Source organism: Chelonoidis abingdonii, chromosome 1, assembly GCF_003597395.2.
Source record: "Chelonoidis abingdonii isolate Lonesome George chromosome 1, CheloAbing_2.0, whole genome shotgun sequence".
Lineage (NCBI taxonomy): Eukaryota > Metazoa > Chordata > Testudines > Testudinidae > Chelonoidis > Chelonoidis abingdonii.
In genome coordinates, this window is record NC_133769.1 from 256,089,564 (window position 1) to 256,110,059 (window position 20,496).

The 20,496-nt window shown below is 43.8% G+C and overlaps 1 protein-coding gene across 3 annotated transcripts in view; it reads right to left on the reverse strand.

Annotated features, from left to right (window-relative positions):
- ST6GAL2 (ST6 beta-galactoside alpha-2,6-sialyltransferase 2) overlaps positions 1-20,496 on the reverse strand; it is a 266,985-nt gene that overhangs the window by 15,433 nt on the left and 231,056 nt on the right. For all 3 annotated transcript variants that reach the window (XM_075061314.1, XM_032787744.2, XM_075061323.1), the window contains 4 exons: positions 10,177-11,179; positions 6,313-6,410; positions 3,463-3,564; positions 2,157-2,331 (listed from right to left, as the gene is read on the reverse strand). In XM_075061314.1, the coding sequence (XP_074917415.1) occupies positions 2,157-2,331; positions 3,463-3,564; positions 6,313-6,410; positions 10,177-11,122 (1,321 nt within the window). In that variant the 5' untranslated portion in view covers positions 11,123-11,179. The remainder of the gene's footprint in view (positions 1-2,156; positions 2,332-3,462; positions 3,565-6,312; positions 6,411-10,176; positions 11,180-20,496) is intronic.

The following is a 20,496-nucleotide window of genomic DNA, read 5'->3' on the forward strand; positions in this document are numbered from 1 at the left end:
ACTTTCATTTCTCTAGACCCTCTATTCAATCTGAATTATATTTGCTAGGGATATTCATCCCTAAATATGCTAATTTTTTAGATTTGCAAACAAACAAGCAGTACCATGCAATTTAGATTACATGGCTATTATACAGTCCCTCTCATTTGTGTCTGTCAGCTTCAGTTCCAAAGAGATATTTGCCACTTGAGTTGATATTTGCCACTAGATATCCAATCTGAACACTAACACATCCCATCAAATTTCTGCCAAATTGAATTACATTATTTGTGCATTATCCTATCATTTACATCTACCTCTGACAATACACAGTTGCTGTAGTATGCTCTCTTACAGTTTAAACGACATTATATGTGCTCTGTATAGATATATATTCAATATGCTCTTAAATGTGAAATATCGATTCTGACGAGCCTTCAAATGCACCTAACGCAGTCGTAGCTAGATACCAAATAAGGCAATTAAGGCTCACAGTCGGTTTGTCCAATTATCTATCTTAGCATTTTATACTGCTGTCCAGAATGCCCTCCGTGGAATAGCAACAGCAAAAGCAACGTCCCTAGTTAATTTCATGGAGTCTGGCACATCTCCCTTTTTGAGATAAAGATGGTGGTGTGGGGTTTTTTTTAAGGCTCATTTGTTTCTCAGTGCATTTCTGATTTGGGTTTTTTGGGGCTTTTGTTTTTTTGTGGGGGGATTTTGTGGGGGTGGGGGAGAGGAGTTTACATGATGGAACTTTTTTAATGTAAAGTATTTTCTGCTAGCCTGGTTCTCACAAATAGCCTGACAGTTTTGGCTGAAGTTTTCCACAACAGTTTAGCCTGCCATGAAAAATGTCTCAGTGTTGTCTTTCTTACAGTGCAAAGGTCTTTTCAGAAAGGACGTTTTTTCAGCATTCCTAAAGACAGATTCTGGATTGATAACTGGACTCTTCCTCTTCACCATTCCCAGGATAAGCAGCTGTTTTTTATTTTATTTTATTAAAACGTTTTCATTATTCTAGGAAAGATTTTGCTGAACGGTGAGCTTTGAGCAATGCCCTGATATCATTCCCAGAATTCTTTGTCTCCAGCTTCCAAAAATCTAATGCTGGGAACTGGCAGCTTCAACATTCCTGATGAACACTGCTCTTCTGGTGGATAATGACTGGATAGGTGATCCGATGCAGCTGGATCCTATCCCACTGAAAGCCTAAAAACTTTCACTAAGACCTTGAACTGGCTCTGGAATCCAATGGGAAGCCACCAGAGGATGCAGAGCACTGGGGAGACATGGCTTTTCCTGCTTCTTGTTCTAGCTCAAGTATCCAGTAATCTTTGTGAGTTACCTCGGTATTTTCTGACTGTGATAAACACATGGATCACTACGGTTAGATCCTCATCTGAGGGAGGAAGGGTAAAGTCTCAGATCAGAGGTGGAAGGCAGCCCTTGTTGCACTGTTGCTACCTGTGTATCCTCTAGCAGTGATGAATCCAGTAAGTTCTTGAGACTTCATAATGCGTTGCTTACATGTATCCCTACATGTTAGTGATAAGCATCTACCAGGCACTGACAGTCACACAATAGGAAATGTGACCTCTGGGCCAAGCCATCCCTTCTTCAGGGAAATATTATGGAACGGCCAAGAAACCGAGTTGGAATTCTGTGCCTCCTACTGTAAAGAGAGGGTGACATGCACTAGCTGCTCTGAGGCTGGAACAGTACTATGGAGCCCTGCCTGGGTAGGAACACTCCTCTTCCCCTGTCGTTTGTGGAAGAAGCATGCGACTTGACTGGTTGGGTAAAGATTTTAAAACTTTACAATGGCCAGTAATAGCACAACAGCAATTTCACTGTATCTATCATTTGTGGTGGATTTTAGCGGTAAGTAAAAGTAATAGTTTTGTTTCATACAAACTCCTCGTATATCTCACTGCAAAAGTCCATACACTTGAGCATTTCGTAAACTAGTGATTTAAGGATCAAGAATTCATAACATTCACGGTTAAGTCACTGTTATTTTATACTGTGTTTCCCATGCTGTGTATTTTAAATGGTCATTGTCACTACACTAGCACAATAAATAATGCATGAAAACAGGCCTGAGTATGAGGAGTGTATCTATTTAACCATTATTTAGATAACATGTCTTTTAGGGCATTGCTAGATACACCTACCAATGAAACCTGATGAAGGTGGGTTGGGCTGTATCTTCTCTTTAGTGTTCTCCTGAATGATGTCCCAGAGCTGCCATATAAACTTGGGATGGAGAATGTAAAATGGCTGGTTTGGATTCCTCCTGCGATGTTGCACGTAAGGTGTGAACAGGTTATAGTCTGGCTTCTTATACCACTGGGGGGTGGAGGGAAAACAACCAAAAGTGAGAAACTGATCAGTCCTAGGGTGCTGCTCAATACACACTAAACAGTATATAAAATACAACACCAGCACTGAAGTACAAAAGCATAGGCAGCAAGCCGGCCTGGGTTGCTGGACATTTTCTTAGTGAGCCAGTCCCGAACTTGGGCTGCTCTGCTCCCTCCTCCATACGTGTGCTCCCAATATGCAATTCACTCCAGTGCATAGAACCAACACAAGGCCTATGCGCCATTCACAGACCCACGTTAAGTAATTAATTAGGGGTTAAATAGGCTTAGTCCAGGACATTGGCACTGGGGTGAATTTCATTCCAAAACACCATCAGCTGCAGCAGCTCCTGGAGGAAGCAGAAAGCACTCTGTCAGCTGCACTAAAGGGGGTTCACCTGATGAAACGGGCACACTTATCTCCAGCTGCAGAGTGCTCAGATCTATTGCTTCCCTGAGCTCCCACTGCTAATAGCTTCCTTTTCTACAGAGCCCCTCCAAGTGACTGCAAGATGGATTTTGGAGGATGGGGGGTGGGGGGGTGATGGTGACTGGACCAGCAAATTAATTTGGAAGCCTGGGGACTTGTGAAGAAATATATGTGGTGGTATGCTTGATGGTCAATGGATTTGGAAGAGACTAGGGAAGAGTATTATGTATTTTTATTTAAGTGTAGGATTTTTGTGGTGGGACATAGAGGGAAATGGAAAATACGGATGTGATTATTTACCTTCGCTCATGCCCCTCCACAAAAATCCAGCACTTTCCCTACCAGCCCCACACAGCAATTTCTCCCATATTTATTATCTAACTCTCATTTTTAAATACACAAAACAGTAAGACCTCACCCCAACTCCCTACCAATCCATCTGCCCTCGGTATCTCTTAAAATAAGTAGTCTGCTCAGGTAGAAGTGAGGGCCATTCAAAAGACTTTGCCCAGTGAATATATATCTCCATATGGAAATGGTGTGCTGTACTTACAAGGACCACATTAAAATCTTGAGATCACTGAACTGACTGATAGCTATGGGCTGTAGAATCAAACTATTCATTGCAGGTAACTTTGTCCATCATTTTCAGCTGGTTGGGAGGAAATGAGCAAACTGAGGACTTACCACATTCAGATTTGCAGAGTAAGGAGCAGGATCCCAGGCCACTAAAATAACATCTTTATATAATGAACTGTCAATGAAGTGATGGTTTGGATTGGTGAGAATCTGCAAACAAACACACACATACACACACAAATGTTTTCGATGAAACCTGAGCAACGTGAATCCTCTCTCTACAAAAGAACATGCAAAGAGTAGCACTAGTAAATGCAAATGTGTACCAGAGTAAAGTCCGGGGACTCTATGAACATCAAGCTTTTTGAAACATGGCACATCACTGGCAACACATACACATCCATGCTTTTGTTGGATGCTCAACAAGCCAACAAAAATGGTGGCGGAGTCGGAAACCTTTTCTTGCTAAGGTTAAATGCAAGGGGGTTTTTAAACATGTAAAGAGACCTGAGCCCAAAGGAAGTACAAAAAGAATAATCAACTTCCCCAACGGCTTCTCATCCCTCTCCACAGCTTCGGATGCTCCTAGTCATCTGGTGGGCCTGTGGACACACATAGCATCTGTACAGCTGATGTCTGTCCAGAAAATAGTCAGAGTTCCTCTCTGAAATAAAAGCTTCCCTCAGCCACTTGAGTTACTTGAACCTTCAGTGAACTTTTATGAATTTTACATGTTAAGAGTTTAACCATAAACAGCACTCATGCTTGTGTGAAGATTCTGTTCACTGAATTACAACTGTGTCCACAGTAGATCACCAGTAAGAAACATGTTACGGGTCCATCCAGAAGCCCACCAGTTGTGTGTGGACACAGCTATGTATTTTGGAAATTTAAAATTAAAGTATTACTAGCCCAAACTGCACATCGGAACCTTTTCTTGGGGAGCCAGCAACTTTCACAGGAGGGCTGTGACTCCAGGATCCTGCTTTGGTGTTCTGTTGTTTTTTAGCTTAAATAAAAGAGATCCCTCAATGAAAGTAGTTCCAAAACAGAAAATTCAGCCCTTCAGAGTAAAAGACCCATCTGTTTCAATAGGAGCAAAATAATTCCATTTTTGCAATAGCAGAAATACAATTCAGATCCAGGGCCGGCTCCAGGCCACAGCGCACCAAGAACGTGCTTGGGGTGGCACGCCACAGCGGGCGCTCTCCCAGTTGCTGGGAGGGCGGCAGGTGGCTCTGGTGGAGCTGCCGCAGGCGTGGCTGCGGACGGACCGCTGGTCCTGCGGCAGCTCCACCGGAGCCGCGGGTCCATCAGACCCTCCGCAGAAATGCCTGCGGCAGCTCCACCAGAGCCGCGGGACCATCAGACCCTCCGCAGAAATGCCTGCGGCAGGTCCACTGGAACCGCGGGACTGGTGAGTGGCAGAGCGCCCCCCGCAGTGTGCCACCGTGCTTGGGGCAGCACTGCTCTGATCCACTGCTGTCATCTGCCTTTCTGTTTCTTTCCAATATATCTTCTCCCTAATTCTTCTAGCCCACTGTGGCTTTCCTTTCATTCCTCCTGGCCCATCCTTTCTCTGAGCTGCTATTCCTTTGGCTCCTAACCAGATCTTGCTGATCTCTGGGTCATCCAAACCCAGGGAGGATTCGGAAGAATGACCTCAACAGTGATTAAAACAGCATTAATTTGGCTCTAGCTGTTTTATTAATCTACATTCCAGAGAAATGAATTCAAAACTAATTGTCATTTCCCTTTAGATTTCAATGAGCCATATTTCCTTGAGAAAAATAATTTTGTTGCCATAGCAGTATTTTCCCTACCACAAACTTTGAGCTTAGGTGACTTTTCATCAGCTTTCTACGAGACCAGAAGAACAAGTCCAATCCACCACAGTATCCCTAACCTCCCATTTCTGTAGGTAGTGTTTTTTTTAAATTATGTGAGCTCTTGTCTTCAGAGTAGAAGCTTGTTAAGGCAGAGATCAAGTCTTCTTTTAAGTTTGCTCGGTATCTATCACACTGGGGGCACTGCCAAAAACAAATAGTTAAGAGAAGGAATAATTTAACAATAATGCTACTAAACTGAGTTATGCAAGGTTCTGCTCTGACACAATTTTGAAAATGCAATAGTAACAATTAGAATTTATATAGCACGTTTTATGTTCAAAACACTGTAAGGGCATTAACTAATTAAATCCTCACAATCCCCAGATGGAGAAACGGAAAGCAGAAAATGAAGTGGTTTGTCCAAGGCCAGAGCTTCGGAAATCGTTTTTAGCAGTTTTTGAAAACTGAAAAAAATACTTCAACCACAAGATGTCACTGCAGCTCCACAAATGTTAACATCTGTCGAAGAAAATCTTTTTTTTCTGGTTAGTTGAGGAAGTTCAGCTCAGATGCATTGTCTAGTTTTCACTGAGGTTTCTGTATTTTGTATACATTTCCAACTGGATTTAGAACGAGGTGGAGTGACTGGCCTACCTAGGTCATGCTCCAAGACAGCTGGCTCCCAGGAAAAGGTGGGGTGGGGGGTTGTAATGGAAGATAGGGGAGTTCCAATAGCCATGCTCCTATGGGGATCATGGGGACCCAGAAGCAGTATGGAGATACAAATCCTCCGCAGTGATGACTCTGGCTTTAAGCAGATACCCTGAGATCTGCAGGCTTCATCCAAAACTTTGCAAACTCATCCTTGATATCTTTGTCTCAGGAGAACTCTGTGCTTCCAGACTCCTCAAGTTTCCTGCCACTATGCAAGAATACCCTGTAGGGGAGAATTGACCCTGAATGTTTCATCAGTTCTACATCATGGTTATGTCATTGGTGTGAATCACTAGTTGCTTACCAGATTATCCAACCATCTTTGTCCTTAAAATGTTTGATATCTAAGATGTTAATTAAGCAATATTATATTGTATAGAAATAATAAACACATGAGTTCCCAAAAAATTCTGACCTGGGAGTTAATGATGCGCACGGTCGTTTTATTTCCAACATCTTTTTCATAGCCACGTGTAGGAGCAGAATTAAATCTCAGAACTGCATCATGAGAATCTAAGGGCACAAAAGGGCTACATTTATATATTTCTTAGTAAGAAAAAACAAACAATCTAATTTCAAGGAAAATGGATTTGTAAATTTTCCTAATCCTGGTATCGTATTCAGAGGATAAATATTCCACCATGAGGCAAAGCCCAAATCCTCTTTATCTGCCATATGTTACTACAATTGTTCAAATCCACTGGAAAAATTCAGAACAATCCAATACTAATTTAATTTGCAACGCATATGCACTGTAGTTGCTCCCATGTCATACCTCACCCACCTTGTCTCTTGCAATGTATACAGATTTACCCTAACTGGATAAAATTAGAATGGAAAGTTTATTAGTCCACACAATTTTGCATATTATTTCTGCTGCAGTATATTAAAACAAATACTTCATGCAAAGATGCCTTAAACTAGGTCAGTTTGCACTTATGTAATGATCATCACTGCTTAGATACAGAGGTCTATAATAGGCTTATATTTTATAAAGTAGAATTCTGTCTCCCAAACCTGCAAATCCAACCTCATCTCCGAAATCAGTGCAGCTCTTGTGGAATCTGTGTGTGGGCAGAGCTGTCAGCACACAGGCCCTATTCTTCCACAGCAACTTTAGGGCCCTCTCTGGCTTCTGGGCAGCTGGGCTCCGACAGAGCTGCACTGCTAGGGCTATCCACAAACTGGAGCTCTGTATAGCACACAACTGACTTTGGCCCCAATTCAGCAAAGTGGTTAACCATATGCTTAACTTTAAGCACATGCTTAAATCCTATTGACTTCAGCTGAAGCACTTTGCTGGACTGAAGCGTCCATCAGTATTGTCTTTGGGAGCATTCCCTACTGCTTATGTAGATTTCAGAAGAGGTTGGAAGGGGGTGCAGAGGAACGATGAGAAAGGGGGTCAGTGAGAATGGCACCCCCACTACAGACAGTACTCTCCTGCTTTCACACCTGGCCCTGGGATCTACACAAGTTTTCTCCCTTCTGCCTACGTAGAGAGAGGAGATCATCTAGGCCAAAGAATGCTACCCACCTTATCTTGTGATGGTTTAACAGATGAGTACAATGAGTTACTATAACGGTTATTAATTTAACTATATTTAGAATGCACCCATCCATAGCTCTGGGCACAGCCACAAAAATCATTCAACCTGGAGCCCAGCATTCACTTTGCATACTACGCTGGTCCCACCCACATTAACTCTTCCCTCTTCACCCCGGCCCTCTGCCTGGAAAAATAGTAGAGAGCTACTGCAATGCAGTGCAACCTGCAGATCAACACATCCCAACTCTGAGGTCAACGGAACTACTTGTGTGAATATGAGATTCGGGACTGAACTGTAAGGGCCCAAATCTGCAAGGTGCTGAGCACCTCAGCTCCTTCTACTACCAAGCAGGGAGGGGAGGCTTCTTGTACATCTCTGTGCACCGTGCAATGGCCTCACATATTCTGGCTCTAAAGATTTTGGCCTCTTCCACCTAAACATGAGTGGCCTGATTTTTTTCCCCAGAAGCGTCAATGGGAGCTGCAGGCTCAGCACCTCTGAAAATTAAGCTCCTTACATTCAGGTGCCTAAATATGGGATTTTAGGACCCTAACTTTACGTGTCCAGGTTTGAAAGTTTTTACCACAATCTTGTGACCAAGGGAAGTTAGACAGTTCGCTGTGTGCTTGTTAACACAATTTAGCACAGTGTCTTAAAACTTCCAACATCTATTAGTGCTGGCTTTTATATCACTTGCAAAAACCTTTTCTTTTAAAAGAAAAGTAAACTGGGGTGCAGTTTAACACTTATATTAGCTGCTTCTAAGAGGAGTGATTTTAAAGCTTGTGAAGTATTTTGAGGTATCCAGGATAAATGACCAATTACTGTTCACATGCTAAGGGGAAAATAAAACCTCCCCATGACGTCACAACAGAACGTGATGCTGCCAAAACAGTTGTGTTTGTCATTAAATAACATGATCTACAATTAAAGTGTTTACAGTTGCAACATCTATTTTCTTTCAAAAACAGCTATGATGAGAGTCCAAAAAGCGAAGAGCAAATTAAAGTCTGTGACAGCATTTCTAATAGGAACACAGAAGAGGGAGCTAAAGAGCTACTAATAAAAAGTTCCTGTGATCCTCTTTTATCAATTTGTTGCTTCTGGAAAGAGATCTAGTTACAGTCCTGATATGTGTATCACAAACTACGAGAAGGCACATGGAACCTGGAGCTGCACCCCATGTCCTTCCATCAGAAGATCTCTTCCTTTCTAGTTGGCCTCTCTTCAGGATTGAAAATGTGCACCTGGGGAAGAAGCTTTGGGGGCAGAAAGGTTGATGGCAGGGCCAGCATCACCATTCCACCACACGCCATGCATGCAGCATGCTATATACCAGACCCTGACTCCAATGGAGCATTTCCAAATAGCTAGAGAAGGCATTAGAGCCGAGGCAGCAGAACAGGGGCCTTACATGGGTGGCTCTAGCATTCAGCAGATCCCCAAAGATGTATAGGTTTTGTGACCAAGCAGTCCGCTAAGCCCTGACTGCCTGACAGAAAATTCTGGAGGAAGCTTCTGAGAGAAACCTTAATTTTCATTTCCCTGTTCCTTTCCCACAGGCTTTTCCAGTGGAGAGTCTAAAATGTTTGACCTAGGCCTTATTCATGGTGGCATTTCAAACCTGTAACTTTTACTAGGACTCTTCCATTTAGGAGACACACATCAGGTGAACATTCCCAATTAAACTGAAGGCTCCACAAGAATACGGAGTGAGTGGCATGAGGCTGCCATGACCAGAATAGTTATGAGGGAAAGCTTAGTGCCATGGAGTCAAATGGGCACTGAAGGCACCACAATGTCAGGGTGACCACCCAATACCACATTGAAAATACCTGTGCTGGTTTGAGACTCTGACACTAAAGGATTTTGCTTCATTTCAGTGATAGCACAGTGAGAGGAAGGAATTGTTGAGCTATTTCACCTCAGAGGTTTCTAAATCAGTGGGACTTCTCATGAAATTGGGGGTTACTCAGTTTTGATTTTAGCTGCAGGCTGGCAGGGCACTTGTGTTGTGCTGGAAGCCCATTAGAGTCATTTGATAATGACAGCAGTTCTAATAGATCACAGAGATTTAAGGGAAACCCATGGCAAAGAGACAAAGCGGGAGGATGAAACAGGTATGAAGATGAGAAATCCTGGATGATGGGAGGAATTACTAGTGTACATCCAAAGATTTCTACGGAAAGTTGGGACAGATAATACTTGGTGCTCCAGAAGCAAATGGAGGAAATGTGATGCATATATTTCTTCCTTCTCTTGATCCTTTTAACATACTATGATTGTGTCACATCAGTAAAGAAATCCTAAGACAACAAAAAAACAAAAGCTTTTCCTTACACTGTACTAATGTACAGACAGAAATACAATGAAGATTTTAAAAATGAAAGCCTGAGAATAAAACTAACCTGTTAAGGAAGTAAACATGATCACACCAATATGTCAAACTGTCATGGTTCTATTAAACTCAATTCATTCTTTGTGCCCCAAACCAAATAAAATAAATAAAAAGATGTCACCCTCTTAAAATGAATGACTACCATGGGCCTAATTTTCTCACAATTATACTGGCGTCATACAGGAGTACTCCACTGAAGTCTATGGAGCTATATGGACATAAAGCTGGGGAGAGAGAAGAAGAAGGATCATCAGGCTTATCCCTGAAAAAGGATGGACGCTTTGATAGATGAACACACACATACTTATGAGTGAGAAGCATTTTCACCCACCTATTTCATCCCCTAGGGAAGAGTTCAGTATTGCACCAGCAGACATAACTACGGCACAGCTTCCGAAGCCATGTGGATACAGTTTGCCCAGTGGAATTTGAGGAACGTGCTTTTCCCATCCAAGAGCTGAAAAGGGGGCCTCCTTGCCATCTATTGTTTTCACATGCACCCTGTCCTTGAGCTCACAGATGAGCTGGTCTCCTGTCAGTCTGGAGTTTCGTTTCCCTTTGAACCGCACCCCATGCTTGTTGGTGTTCAGATAGTCTTTCATAGCTTTCTGCAGGCGAGGGTTCAGCATCTTGGAGGAGACATCCCCTTTCCAAAGCCTATAAAGGAAGGATTTTGACATTGTAGAATATAACCCATCCCAATCATCAGACTCATCAAATAGCTGGCTTCTCCTGCGTATCGGGTTTCTTTTCTTTGTTCTTTTCTCATGGGTCCATTTTTCCTGTAAAACATTTTCCTTCTGATCATCCTCATTGGGAGAGATGAATTTCACTAGCTCTTGAATGTTGCTGTGTTGCTGAGGTTGGCCAGCAGCAAATAAATAGTTGTCATCCCCTTGATAGAAAGCATTTTTTGATTTTCTCCCTACCTGGGAAGGAAAAAACTCTTCTTCATTTTCAAAGCCATCTTCTAGATCAATCCACTTTTTAATGCTTCCGGTCCCCAATTTAAATGAATCTAAGAGATCTTCGTTAAGAAGCACCTCGTTCCTATCTATGGTTTCAGAGGATGATGGATCATGTATTGCTCCCATAATAACTCTCTGCTTGCCCTGAATGGGCAGGAGCCTCTTTGTCTCAATGTAAGAGAAGGAACTTGGAACTGGTTCAGCAGTGTTGCTATCTGTAAAATAGATGAAGATCACCAAGAAAAGGAGACCCCATGCAAATAGCCCAAACAGCATTAGTTGTTTCCATTGCTTCAAGTTAGGTTTCATGGCAATGCCTGTACCAACTCCTCCGTGCCTTGAAGTATTGGTGAAGGGGAATGAAACCTGAAAAGAATATCAAATATTAATCAAGAGCTGTTCTGAAAACAGAGAAAAAGTAGAAGTATATTAAAAAGTTCTGGGAGGAGTAGACTCAGTACATACACAGCAGCGTGGGAGTCTCAGGGGAAGAAACAAACATAGGCGCTCAGGAACACCACATAGGTGACACATTTTGGCTCCATCTGCATGGTGACAGCTGCTGGCTACAGAAGCAGTCTCTGGTGGCCAGTTTATAGAGCAACATTGGAACCTGCCTTGGAGGAGATCATTTACCTGTCGGCTTCTGCTGTACCCAATACACCAACTTGATTAAAAACAAAATTGATAATGTGCATTATGGAGAAAGTCCAGCTCCCTCCCCTATGGCCATGGAAGGCCCTGTGCAATCGAACCACTATAATTCTTCAGTGTAAAGGTCAAGGAGTTATGTAGTCAGTCCACAGGGCCTCTGCATGGTACAGAGCCTTGCTGTGCATAGGGGCTAGTGAGGGGAGGCTCATAGGCAGGCTGGAATGGGGGCCTTATTCATTTACATGGGATATACCTCCATTTGTATATGGTTATATTATGCAAGGGGATGTACACACTGGCTGCAAGTTGTTCTACAAACTATTCAACAACATATTAGCCTCAGGCTGTGCTGTGGATAACTGAGTAACCTTAGCATGAATTTCAAATTTAGATGGGTCTTACTGCAGACTTTGAGCCCAATTCTTCTCTCACATAGGTATAACTCAGAAATAACTCATGTGAAGTCAATGGCATTACACTGGAGTAAAGCCAGCGCAAATGAGAGAAGAATTAAGCCCACTACTCCCACACAAACAGAAATATGCTGCATGTAGCAATATGCTGGCGGCCCATTTGTATTCTGAAGGACAAATTTTATTTATCAAAGAATAATATTGAGCACAGTGCAGTATGTTTATTTCAGCTGTGTCATCTCATCCTTGTACCACTACTTCTATAGCCTGATTATCCAGTGTTGTACCAGTTTTACACAGTGGATGTACCTCCACTGATATCTTCCTCAGCTGGTGTAAATTGGTGTTGCTTCATTGCCCCATCTGAACCATCTGATCTGGCTCAATGGCTTTAAAACCAGTGTAGTCCAGCAGAATATCAGGTCCTTTATATGCAAAACAACTGTCTTTCACATCCCATGTACGACACATTCTGTGGTATCAGTGGAAAGAACACAGTGGATTTTTGTATGCCAAGATGGGATGCCAACAGTTAGCCTATTTCTAAAAGGTAGAACCGAAGGGACAAGCCACTAAATATACAGCTCGAGGATAGTAACAGTCTTTTTTAAAAAAACAAAAAACAAAACAGGTGTAGACTTGGAAATTTGCACTTTACCACAACGTTGGGATTGTGGATGAGATTTAGGGACAAAATCCTGGAAAAATGAAGTAAAATCTGAGTGACAGGACTTACTCCAAGGAAGATACACTGCAGTGCTGATGACTCATCACAGACACTGGGACGTTCTTTACAGGGTCGGCTCTACTGTTTTCGCCGCCCCAAGCAGCATGCCAAATTGCCGCTATGAAAGGCGGGGGCAGTCCGTGCGCCGTTAGGGCAGCATGCGCATTTCCACAGCAGCAGCAATTGGGCAGCAGCTTCTGTTTTCAGCCGGAAGAGAGAAGCTGCACCGAAGCAGACAGCTGAACATAGAAGCTGCCGCCGAATTGCCACCAGCGTGGAAACGCACATGCCGCCCTAACGGCATACGGACTGCCCCGCCATCCGCTGCGGCAATTCGGAGCGCTGCTTGGGGGCAAAAACACACGGACTGCCATCCCTTGCAGATTGCTGCCACAAGCACCAGCTTGGAATGCTGGTGCCTGGAGCCGGTCCTGGTTCTTTACCACTCAGCTGACCGGCAACAGAAGAGCATATTATGGCAAGGTGGGGCAGAGGATCAGCCCATACATCCAGACATACATGGAGAGGATGCAGTAATGCAAGTGGGGCTTTGCAGATGCTAAGACCTGGAGGTGCCAATCACCCAACCTAACTGTACAGTAAAGCCATTTCCTATTTTTCTAGCCTAGGCAAAGCCTCGAGCAGCAGAAGAGCAGCTGACTTGGGGCCTTACAAATGTCCAAGCAGAGGCACAATATCAAAGTGTCACAGCTGAGTGGCCAAGTATCACTGCAAACAAACTTACTTCTAATACACGGACGAAATTTATCAGTGTAACAGTGAACATATAATTCCCATGCTCCACATACATTCAGCTTGGGTTATACAAAACACCTGGCAAAATACCTGTCATGCAAACTGACCCATTTCCTTCCCCTCACTCTGTCCGTGCAAGACGAGTCTCCTCAGTATGTTCATGAGTGCTGTTTCCAGTTTTAAAAGACTCAAGGCTACTTCTGTCAGGAGACTTCTTATGGTATGATTGTTGTGTAACTTAGATCGGCACTGAAGTTATTCTAACCGGCCCACTCAGTGTTCAAATGATTTGCATTTCTTAATCAGCATTCTTTGCCTGTCTGAACCACTCTCATTCCTTTTTATCATTTTCCCTGCTGGTTTCCATCCACCATCCACTTTTCAACGACTGCCTTCCGGACAGCACACATGGTGAGTTACCCTTTGCTCACTCAGGTGTTCCTCTAGCTGAGTATACATTTCATGTTTGCAGTGTTGGTCCCAGAATACTAGAGAGAGAAATGTCTTTTATTGGTCCAACCTTGGTGAAAAAGACAAGCTCTAAGACATACACAGAGCTTTTCTTTCAGTTTGGGAGCTCTGTTTAAGGTCAAACATTTGTCTCACAAGCAGAAATTGGTCCAATAAAAGATACTACCTCACCCACTTTTTGTCTCTATATATTTCATGTAAGTTTCACAAAGGAAGCATCTTTCACAACCTTACTCACAGTCCAGTTTACAGAGCCTTAAATCATTGAGGAAGAGGGCACTAACATTTTCCACTGATTTGTGAAACACATTTATTTAAAAATAATCCAGCATGAAATCTTACATATTTCTAATTTTCACAACATTTTATTACCAGAAGACTGTAAGAGCCAGAACAGGTTTGGTATGTGTTGGCTTGTTTGTTTTTTGTCACGTAATGATTTTTTTTCCCCAAAGAGCAAAGTATTTATACTGCTGTATAGTTGTTAACAATGCAATCAGAAAATAGTGACACATGAAGATGAAATCAGAAAACTGACTAAAACATTAAACATTTATAGAACAACCTTTGGATGTATAAGATCCTTTGCAAAGTTTTTATCCCATGGAACAGGAGGTGGAGCCAGGCCACAAACATGAAGGATACCCAGGAATCTCCTGGAAACCTGGGCCATCCAGGTGAGCCTCTGTGCTTCTTTACCAATTCTGAGCTTCCAATAAGACCACATATACACCCTATTCCCCCAGTTAGCAGAGACTACTGGCCACCACTACCTCAGTTAAAAGGGGAGCCACACAACACAGGTAATATAGCCCCGGGGCTATCTGCCAGTCCAGAGAGCCATTAGTCTGACCTGGCCCCCTCCACCAAGCATGCAGCTACCAACTCTCCACTCCTGGCAAATCCCCGCCAATCTCAGAGATCCATGCTTTGTGAGGTCTTGGGAAGGTAGGGAAGAAAGGCAATGCAGATTTGTCCAGGACCCCTCCCCTCCCACACACATTTTCCACAGTAGAAGGGGTGGAACCAGGGGCAGCTCTAGGAATTTTGCTGCCCCAAGCACGGCAGGCAGGCTGCCTTCTGCGGCTTGCCTGTGGGAGGTCCACTGAAGCCGTGGGACCAGCGGACCCTCCGCAGGTACGCCTGCGGGAGGTCCGCCAAAGCCGCGGAACCAGTGGACCCTCCACAGGCAAGCCACAGAGGGCAGCCTGCCTGCTGCCCTTGCAGCGCCGGCAGAGCGCCCCCCGCGGCTTGCCGCCCCAAGCATGCGCTTGGCGTGCTGGGGCCTGGAGCCGCCCCTGGGTGGAACAGTCACACATGGAGGGGGTCTCTCTGTGAGCAGCTCTGAGGCACATAACTGGGCCCGAATGACATCTCGTTTTATTTTTGTTTCTTGAAAATCAACATGCCAATTGTTGAGAAGACAAAAATACTGCATAGGAAACAGAAGATGTTTAGTAAAGACAGAAAAATAACGCCAAAATCACAGAATACAAATTAATCGGACTAAGGACTCCAGTGGATTTCTAGTACTTCTGTCTGGACAGCTAGCTCATGATGCAAATCTCAGACTATAAAAGCAAGTCTAGACCAGTTTCCAGATTTTCTCCTTGCTCCAGTAAGTTCTAAATGTGCCACCCCAAACTCACCTACCCCCTTACTTACACACAATGAGATTAGTTGTGTATTAAGAGGCTACCCACACTGAGCAAGGCTGGCACAATGGAGAATGCAGTTAGAAGGTAAGAGAGTTTCTTCTTCAGCAAAGATAAGAGTGTCCCTTTGGCACCCCTGTAGCTCAAGATCTTATCTTGCTGCATCTCTCCTGAGTGGTAGGCATGTCTAAGCAATTAGCTGATGTCTAAGCTCCAACGCCCATCTGGAAAGTTTTTGTCTTTAGCCAGTTTGCTTGCATGAAAGCCAATTGAAGCAATCTCTCAGGTCAGGAGGTCATTTCTTTATTTAATAAAATACTAACAATGTATGGACAGCAAAAGGCAAAACCATGTCTATTTTTTAAATTTCCAGAAAATAACCCTAATTCTCAACCAAAATTTTTCCATGAAAGCATCAGTCTATGGGAGGTGTAACTTTGTTCTGCTAAGATTCAAATTACTGGTGTGCTGCCTCTCTGCTGTAACTCCCATTGTTTCCTAACAAGGGGCACTTTCAGTTTTTCTAAGCCAGACTGCCTGACTATTTATTAAAGGAGAAGAGATGGGTGAAGGATATCCCTTTGGAACATTCCTCCCTTTCAAGGCTGCCTATTGTTAAATTAATCTGCATAGACCCCAGCAGCTAAGAGGTCAGCATGGTTCAAGTTGATGTTCTAAGTTTTGCACTGTTATGTTAAACAGGGTTTTTCTTGGCTGCAGTTTTACAAAGAGCAGGTCATCTTGGGGTTATTTGGGATACTGAATGTTAGCTGCAGGCAGACATTCCCAGGATGCTGGAAATCAGACTAGAGTTTATTTCGTGGAACCCTTACGTAGCCTGAGTAGACAGGACATGCGTCTTTAGTCAGCTAATTCCATGGTATTAAGAAACCTCTGGCATGAGTCAAGACAGCTGGAGGCTGCATTTCTAGGTAGAGAAACAAACACACACACATACCCCCTTTCATGAGGGAGGTGCCAAATTATTTTTAGCATTCTCACTGTTGCTGCACAGGCCTGTACAGTAGGCAGCAAAACTGACAGCCCCCTGGGGATGGTGTCTGCCAAAAATATATATCGGTTTGTTTATGGCAAAAGAACTTGTCTATTGGCTATAATTAGGCCTTCTAATTAATGAATTGCTCTTGGACAGCTTTCTTGTTTGTATCTTTAATCATTATTTGCCAGATAAGTCAACTGTATTCAGTATTTCTTGTGGCAATGAAAAACAGTTCCTTTTTGTTTCTGGAGGGTCATCTAAATAATGCAGTGCTAATATATCTATAATGTTACTTTGTGTGCTTTGCATCAGATTGCCCCCTCCCAGGGACCACCTAAGGCGGGAAGAGAGATGGGCAGTATTACCAACCCCAAGCTTTAAATAATCATGAATCAGGCTCCCAAAAGTTATTGGACTGACTTAAAAATAATTAATGAACTTTTAAAAATAATATGGAGGGAGGTTGCTTTCTGGCGCTTGAGCATCTATAAGGTTCAAGATTTCAAGCTATTCTCTGATTCTGGCTGCTCGGACTTTAAGAAAATCACCAAATATTGTGGAAATTGCAGTAAAGTCACTAGAGTTGGCAACACTATGAGCTGGAGAAAATCTCAGGGAGGTTTCTGGTGAGGATCATTCCCTAGATTATTCTGCAGGACAGGAGGACTTGGCTGCATAAAACCTGGGGTTTCAGTGGAGACCAGAACCATTCACATGGAGGCTTTATGCTTCTGATACCTGCTCACCCTTTACCACCTCCCTCCAGGTAGCTAGCTTTGGAGCCAAGCTGCCAGGAACTTCTCTATCATCATTGTTCCTGGAGCTTCATCAAATGAACTCCACAGTGCAGACTTAGGGTACGTCTACACTGCACGATTATTTCGAATTAGCTTAAACCGATATTACAAAACAGATCTAATAAAATCGGTTTAGCGCGTCCACAGTGGGATCATGATAGAGAAGTGCTGGGGGGGGGAAGAGACTGACGAGCTGTTCCGTGAACCACGCAAGACACCGTGTATTAAGCTACAGACATTGGGCGCTCAGCCAAGAATGCAAATAGTTTTCAGAGACTGCTGTGGAGACTGGTAGCTGTAGTCCTCATTACCCCCTACCCTAATCCGAGTTATCACTTTCGAATTTAGCGCTACTCCTCTTGTCTGGGAGGAGTTCCGAAATCGATTTAAGGAGCCGTTTAACTCGATATTAAGGATGACGTCGTGTGAACGGGTACAGCATTAAATCGGTATATCGGCCATTAAACCGATTTAAAGTCGCAGTGTAGACCTGGCCTTAGAAGCTAACGCAGCCCGGGCTGGCAGGGGGAAAATACATGGGACACTCCCATCCTTCGCCCCACGTGTGGATCCCCAGCTATATGGAATGCTCTTCAGTAGATCTAGGAACAGAGGGAACAGTGCTACAGAGTGACCCCATCTGCCAGCTAAAATGTCAAGCAACCCCATCTATTACAACCCCCAGCGCTCACTTTCATAATCTCCACAACAGCCACATCTGATTCCTACGAATATTAAACATCAAGGGTGAAATCCTGGATCCTGTTAAAATAAATGAGAAAACTCCCATTGAAGTTTATGGGGCCAGGATTTCATCCTAAGTTTCAGTTATATTATTCTTTTTATTGAGAGGGGCCACGGTAAAGTGAGAGGAATGGCAGGAAGGAGGGAACACAGGAAAGGGGATATTGAGGGTCAGAGAGAGGACAGAAGAAAAGAAGGGCTAGAGCAGTGGATCTCAAACTATGGGTTGGGACCCTATAGTAAGTCGGGACCTCATTTTAATGGGGTCGCCAAGGCTGGCATTAGACTTGCTGAGGCCCGGGGCCGAAGCCCAAGCCCCATCGCTCAGGGCTGGGGCCAAAGCCAGAGAGCTTCAGCCCTGGGCGGCAGGGCTCAGGTTACAGGCTCCCTGCCTGGGGCTGAAGTCCTTGGGCTTGCGCTTTGGGCCTGTCATAAACAGATAGTTAAGGGTTAATGCATCTTTTACCTGTAAAGGGTTAAGAAGCTCAGTAAACCTGGCTGACTCCTGACCAGAGGACCAATAAGGGGACAAGATACTTTCAAATCTTGGTGGAGGAAAGTCTTTTGTTTGTACTCTTTGTTTTTCGGTGGTGTTCGCTCTTGGGACTAAGAGGGACCAGAAGTCAATCCAGGCTCTCCCCAAATCTTTCTGAATCAGTCTCTCATGTTTCAAAATTGTAAGTAACAGCCAGGCAAGGCGGGTTAGTCTTTGTTTTGTTTTCTCAACTTGTAAATGTTCCTTTTTTGCTGAGAGGATTTTACCTCTGTTTGCTGTAACTTTGAACCTAAGGCTAGAGGGGGTTCCTCTGGGCTATATGAATCTGAGTACCCTGTAAAGTATTTTTCCATCCTGATTTTACACAGATGGTTTTTACCTTTCTTTCTTTAATTAAAGCTTTCTTTTAAGAACCTGATTGATTTTCCTTGTTTTAAGATCCAAGGGGATTGGATCTGGATTCACCAGGATATGGTGGGGGAAAGGAGGGGGGAATGGTTAAATTCTCCTTGTGTTAAGATCCAAGGGTTGGATTGGTGTTCACCAGGAACTTAGTGAAAGCCCCTCAAGCTGCCCAGGGAGAGGAAGGTTTTGGGGAGGACAAGAAGTGATCCAGACACTGAAATTTCTGGATGGTGGCAGAGTTACCAGATCTAAGCTAGTAATTAAGCTTAGAAGTGTCCATGCAGGTCCCCACATCTGTACCCTAAAGTTCAGAGTGGGGAAGGAACCTTGACAGGGCCCCCCCTTGGGCAGCTCAGGTCTCCGTCCCCCTCCTGGGGTCGTGTAGTAATTTTTCTTGTCGGAATAGGGTTGTGGTGCAATCAAGTTTGAGAACCCCTGGGCTAGAGAACAGCACCAGAGGGCAGGAGTAGAGAAAGCTGGTGGCAGAGACACTGGTGAAAAGTGCAGGGCAAACAGGAGCCAATGAGACAGAAAGTGCCACAAAAAAATAACAACAACAGCCAACATCCAGGAACTGTGACAATGGGGATGGGAGAGGGACATGATGCATCTCTGCAGGGCTTCTTCCTGTCCTATTGGTACCAGGGGGAGTTCAGCTGCTCCGGAGCAGGGTTGACTTCACCCATGTGTGTCCTACTCTGCTTTCTTTAGCTTACGTTATTTGGGAGAAGGAGTCACTGATGCCTTAGCCCCATGAAAAGGAATCCCCACATTACAATCTGGATGAATTGCAGGACACTAGCCGTGTGTCTCCCTGCCACTCCCGAAGAGCCTGCTCAATCCCAAGAGGTGCTTCACTGGTCCCAACAGCCCAGCTGTATGAGAAAGGGAGAAATCATTGGGCCTGGTGAGTAAAGCATGCCCCTTTATTTCAACTGTTCTATTAAATCAGATTTCTTCCTTGTTCGGAGTTCTGTGATGGACTTGTTGGTCTGAAACAGATGCATATTTTATCATAAACCTCCACAGGGGTGTTATTTGACACACAGTAGTAACTTTAATGAGAGAAGAAATTCTAAAACACAAGTGCATTGGCACAGTGTGACCAATCATTTAGATCACAAGCAGGAAGCTGTACCCATTTTCATCCTCTCTGATTTTCTGTGGAACAACGATTCCCCCTGCCCACTCCTTTCAATTTAGAGAGTGAATGAATTTCTTTTTCTCCTGCAAAACCACAGTTCAAAGCAGCATGCTCCGTATTCTGACCTCAGGTTTTAACCAAGCATGACTGCAGGAATCTTCTAGAGCATTGCAGCTAGAAAATAAGAGGGAGGGAAATAAATGGCCCATTCAATAGAAGGAAAATACTCAAACACATATTTGGGGGGGGGGGGGGGCATAGCTTTAGATACGTGTTTCTGCAGAAACACATAATTTAACAAAAGAAAGGAAGTGTTTTGAGTTTGTTTTAAGCTTGACAGGGTGAACAATTTGCAGTCTCACCAAATCATACAAACCACAGTGACTACTCACAAGTCTTTACGCATTTCTACACGGTATGC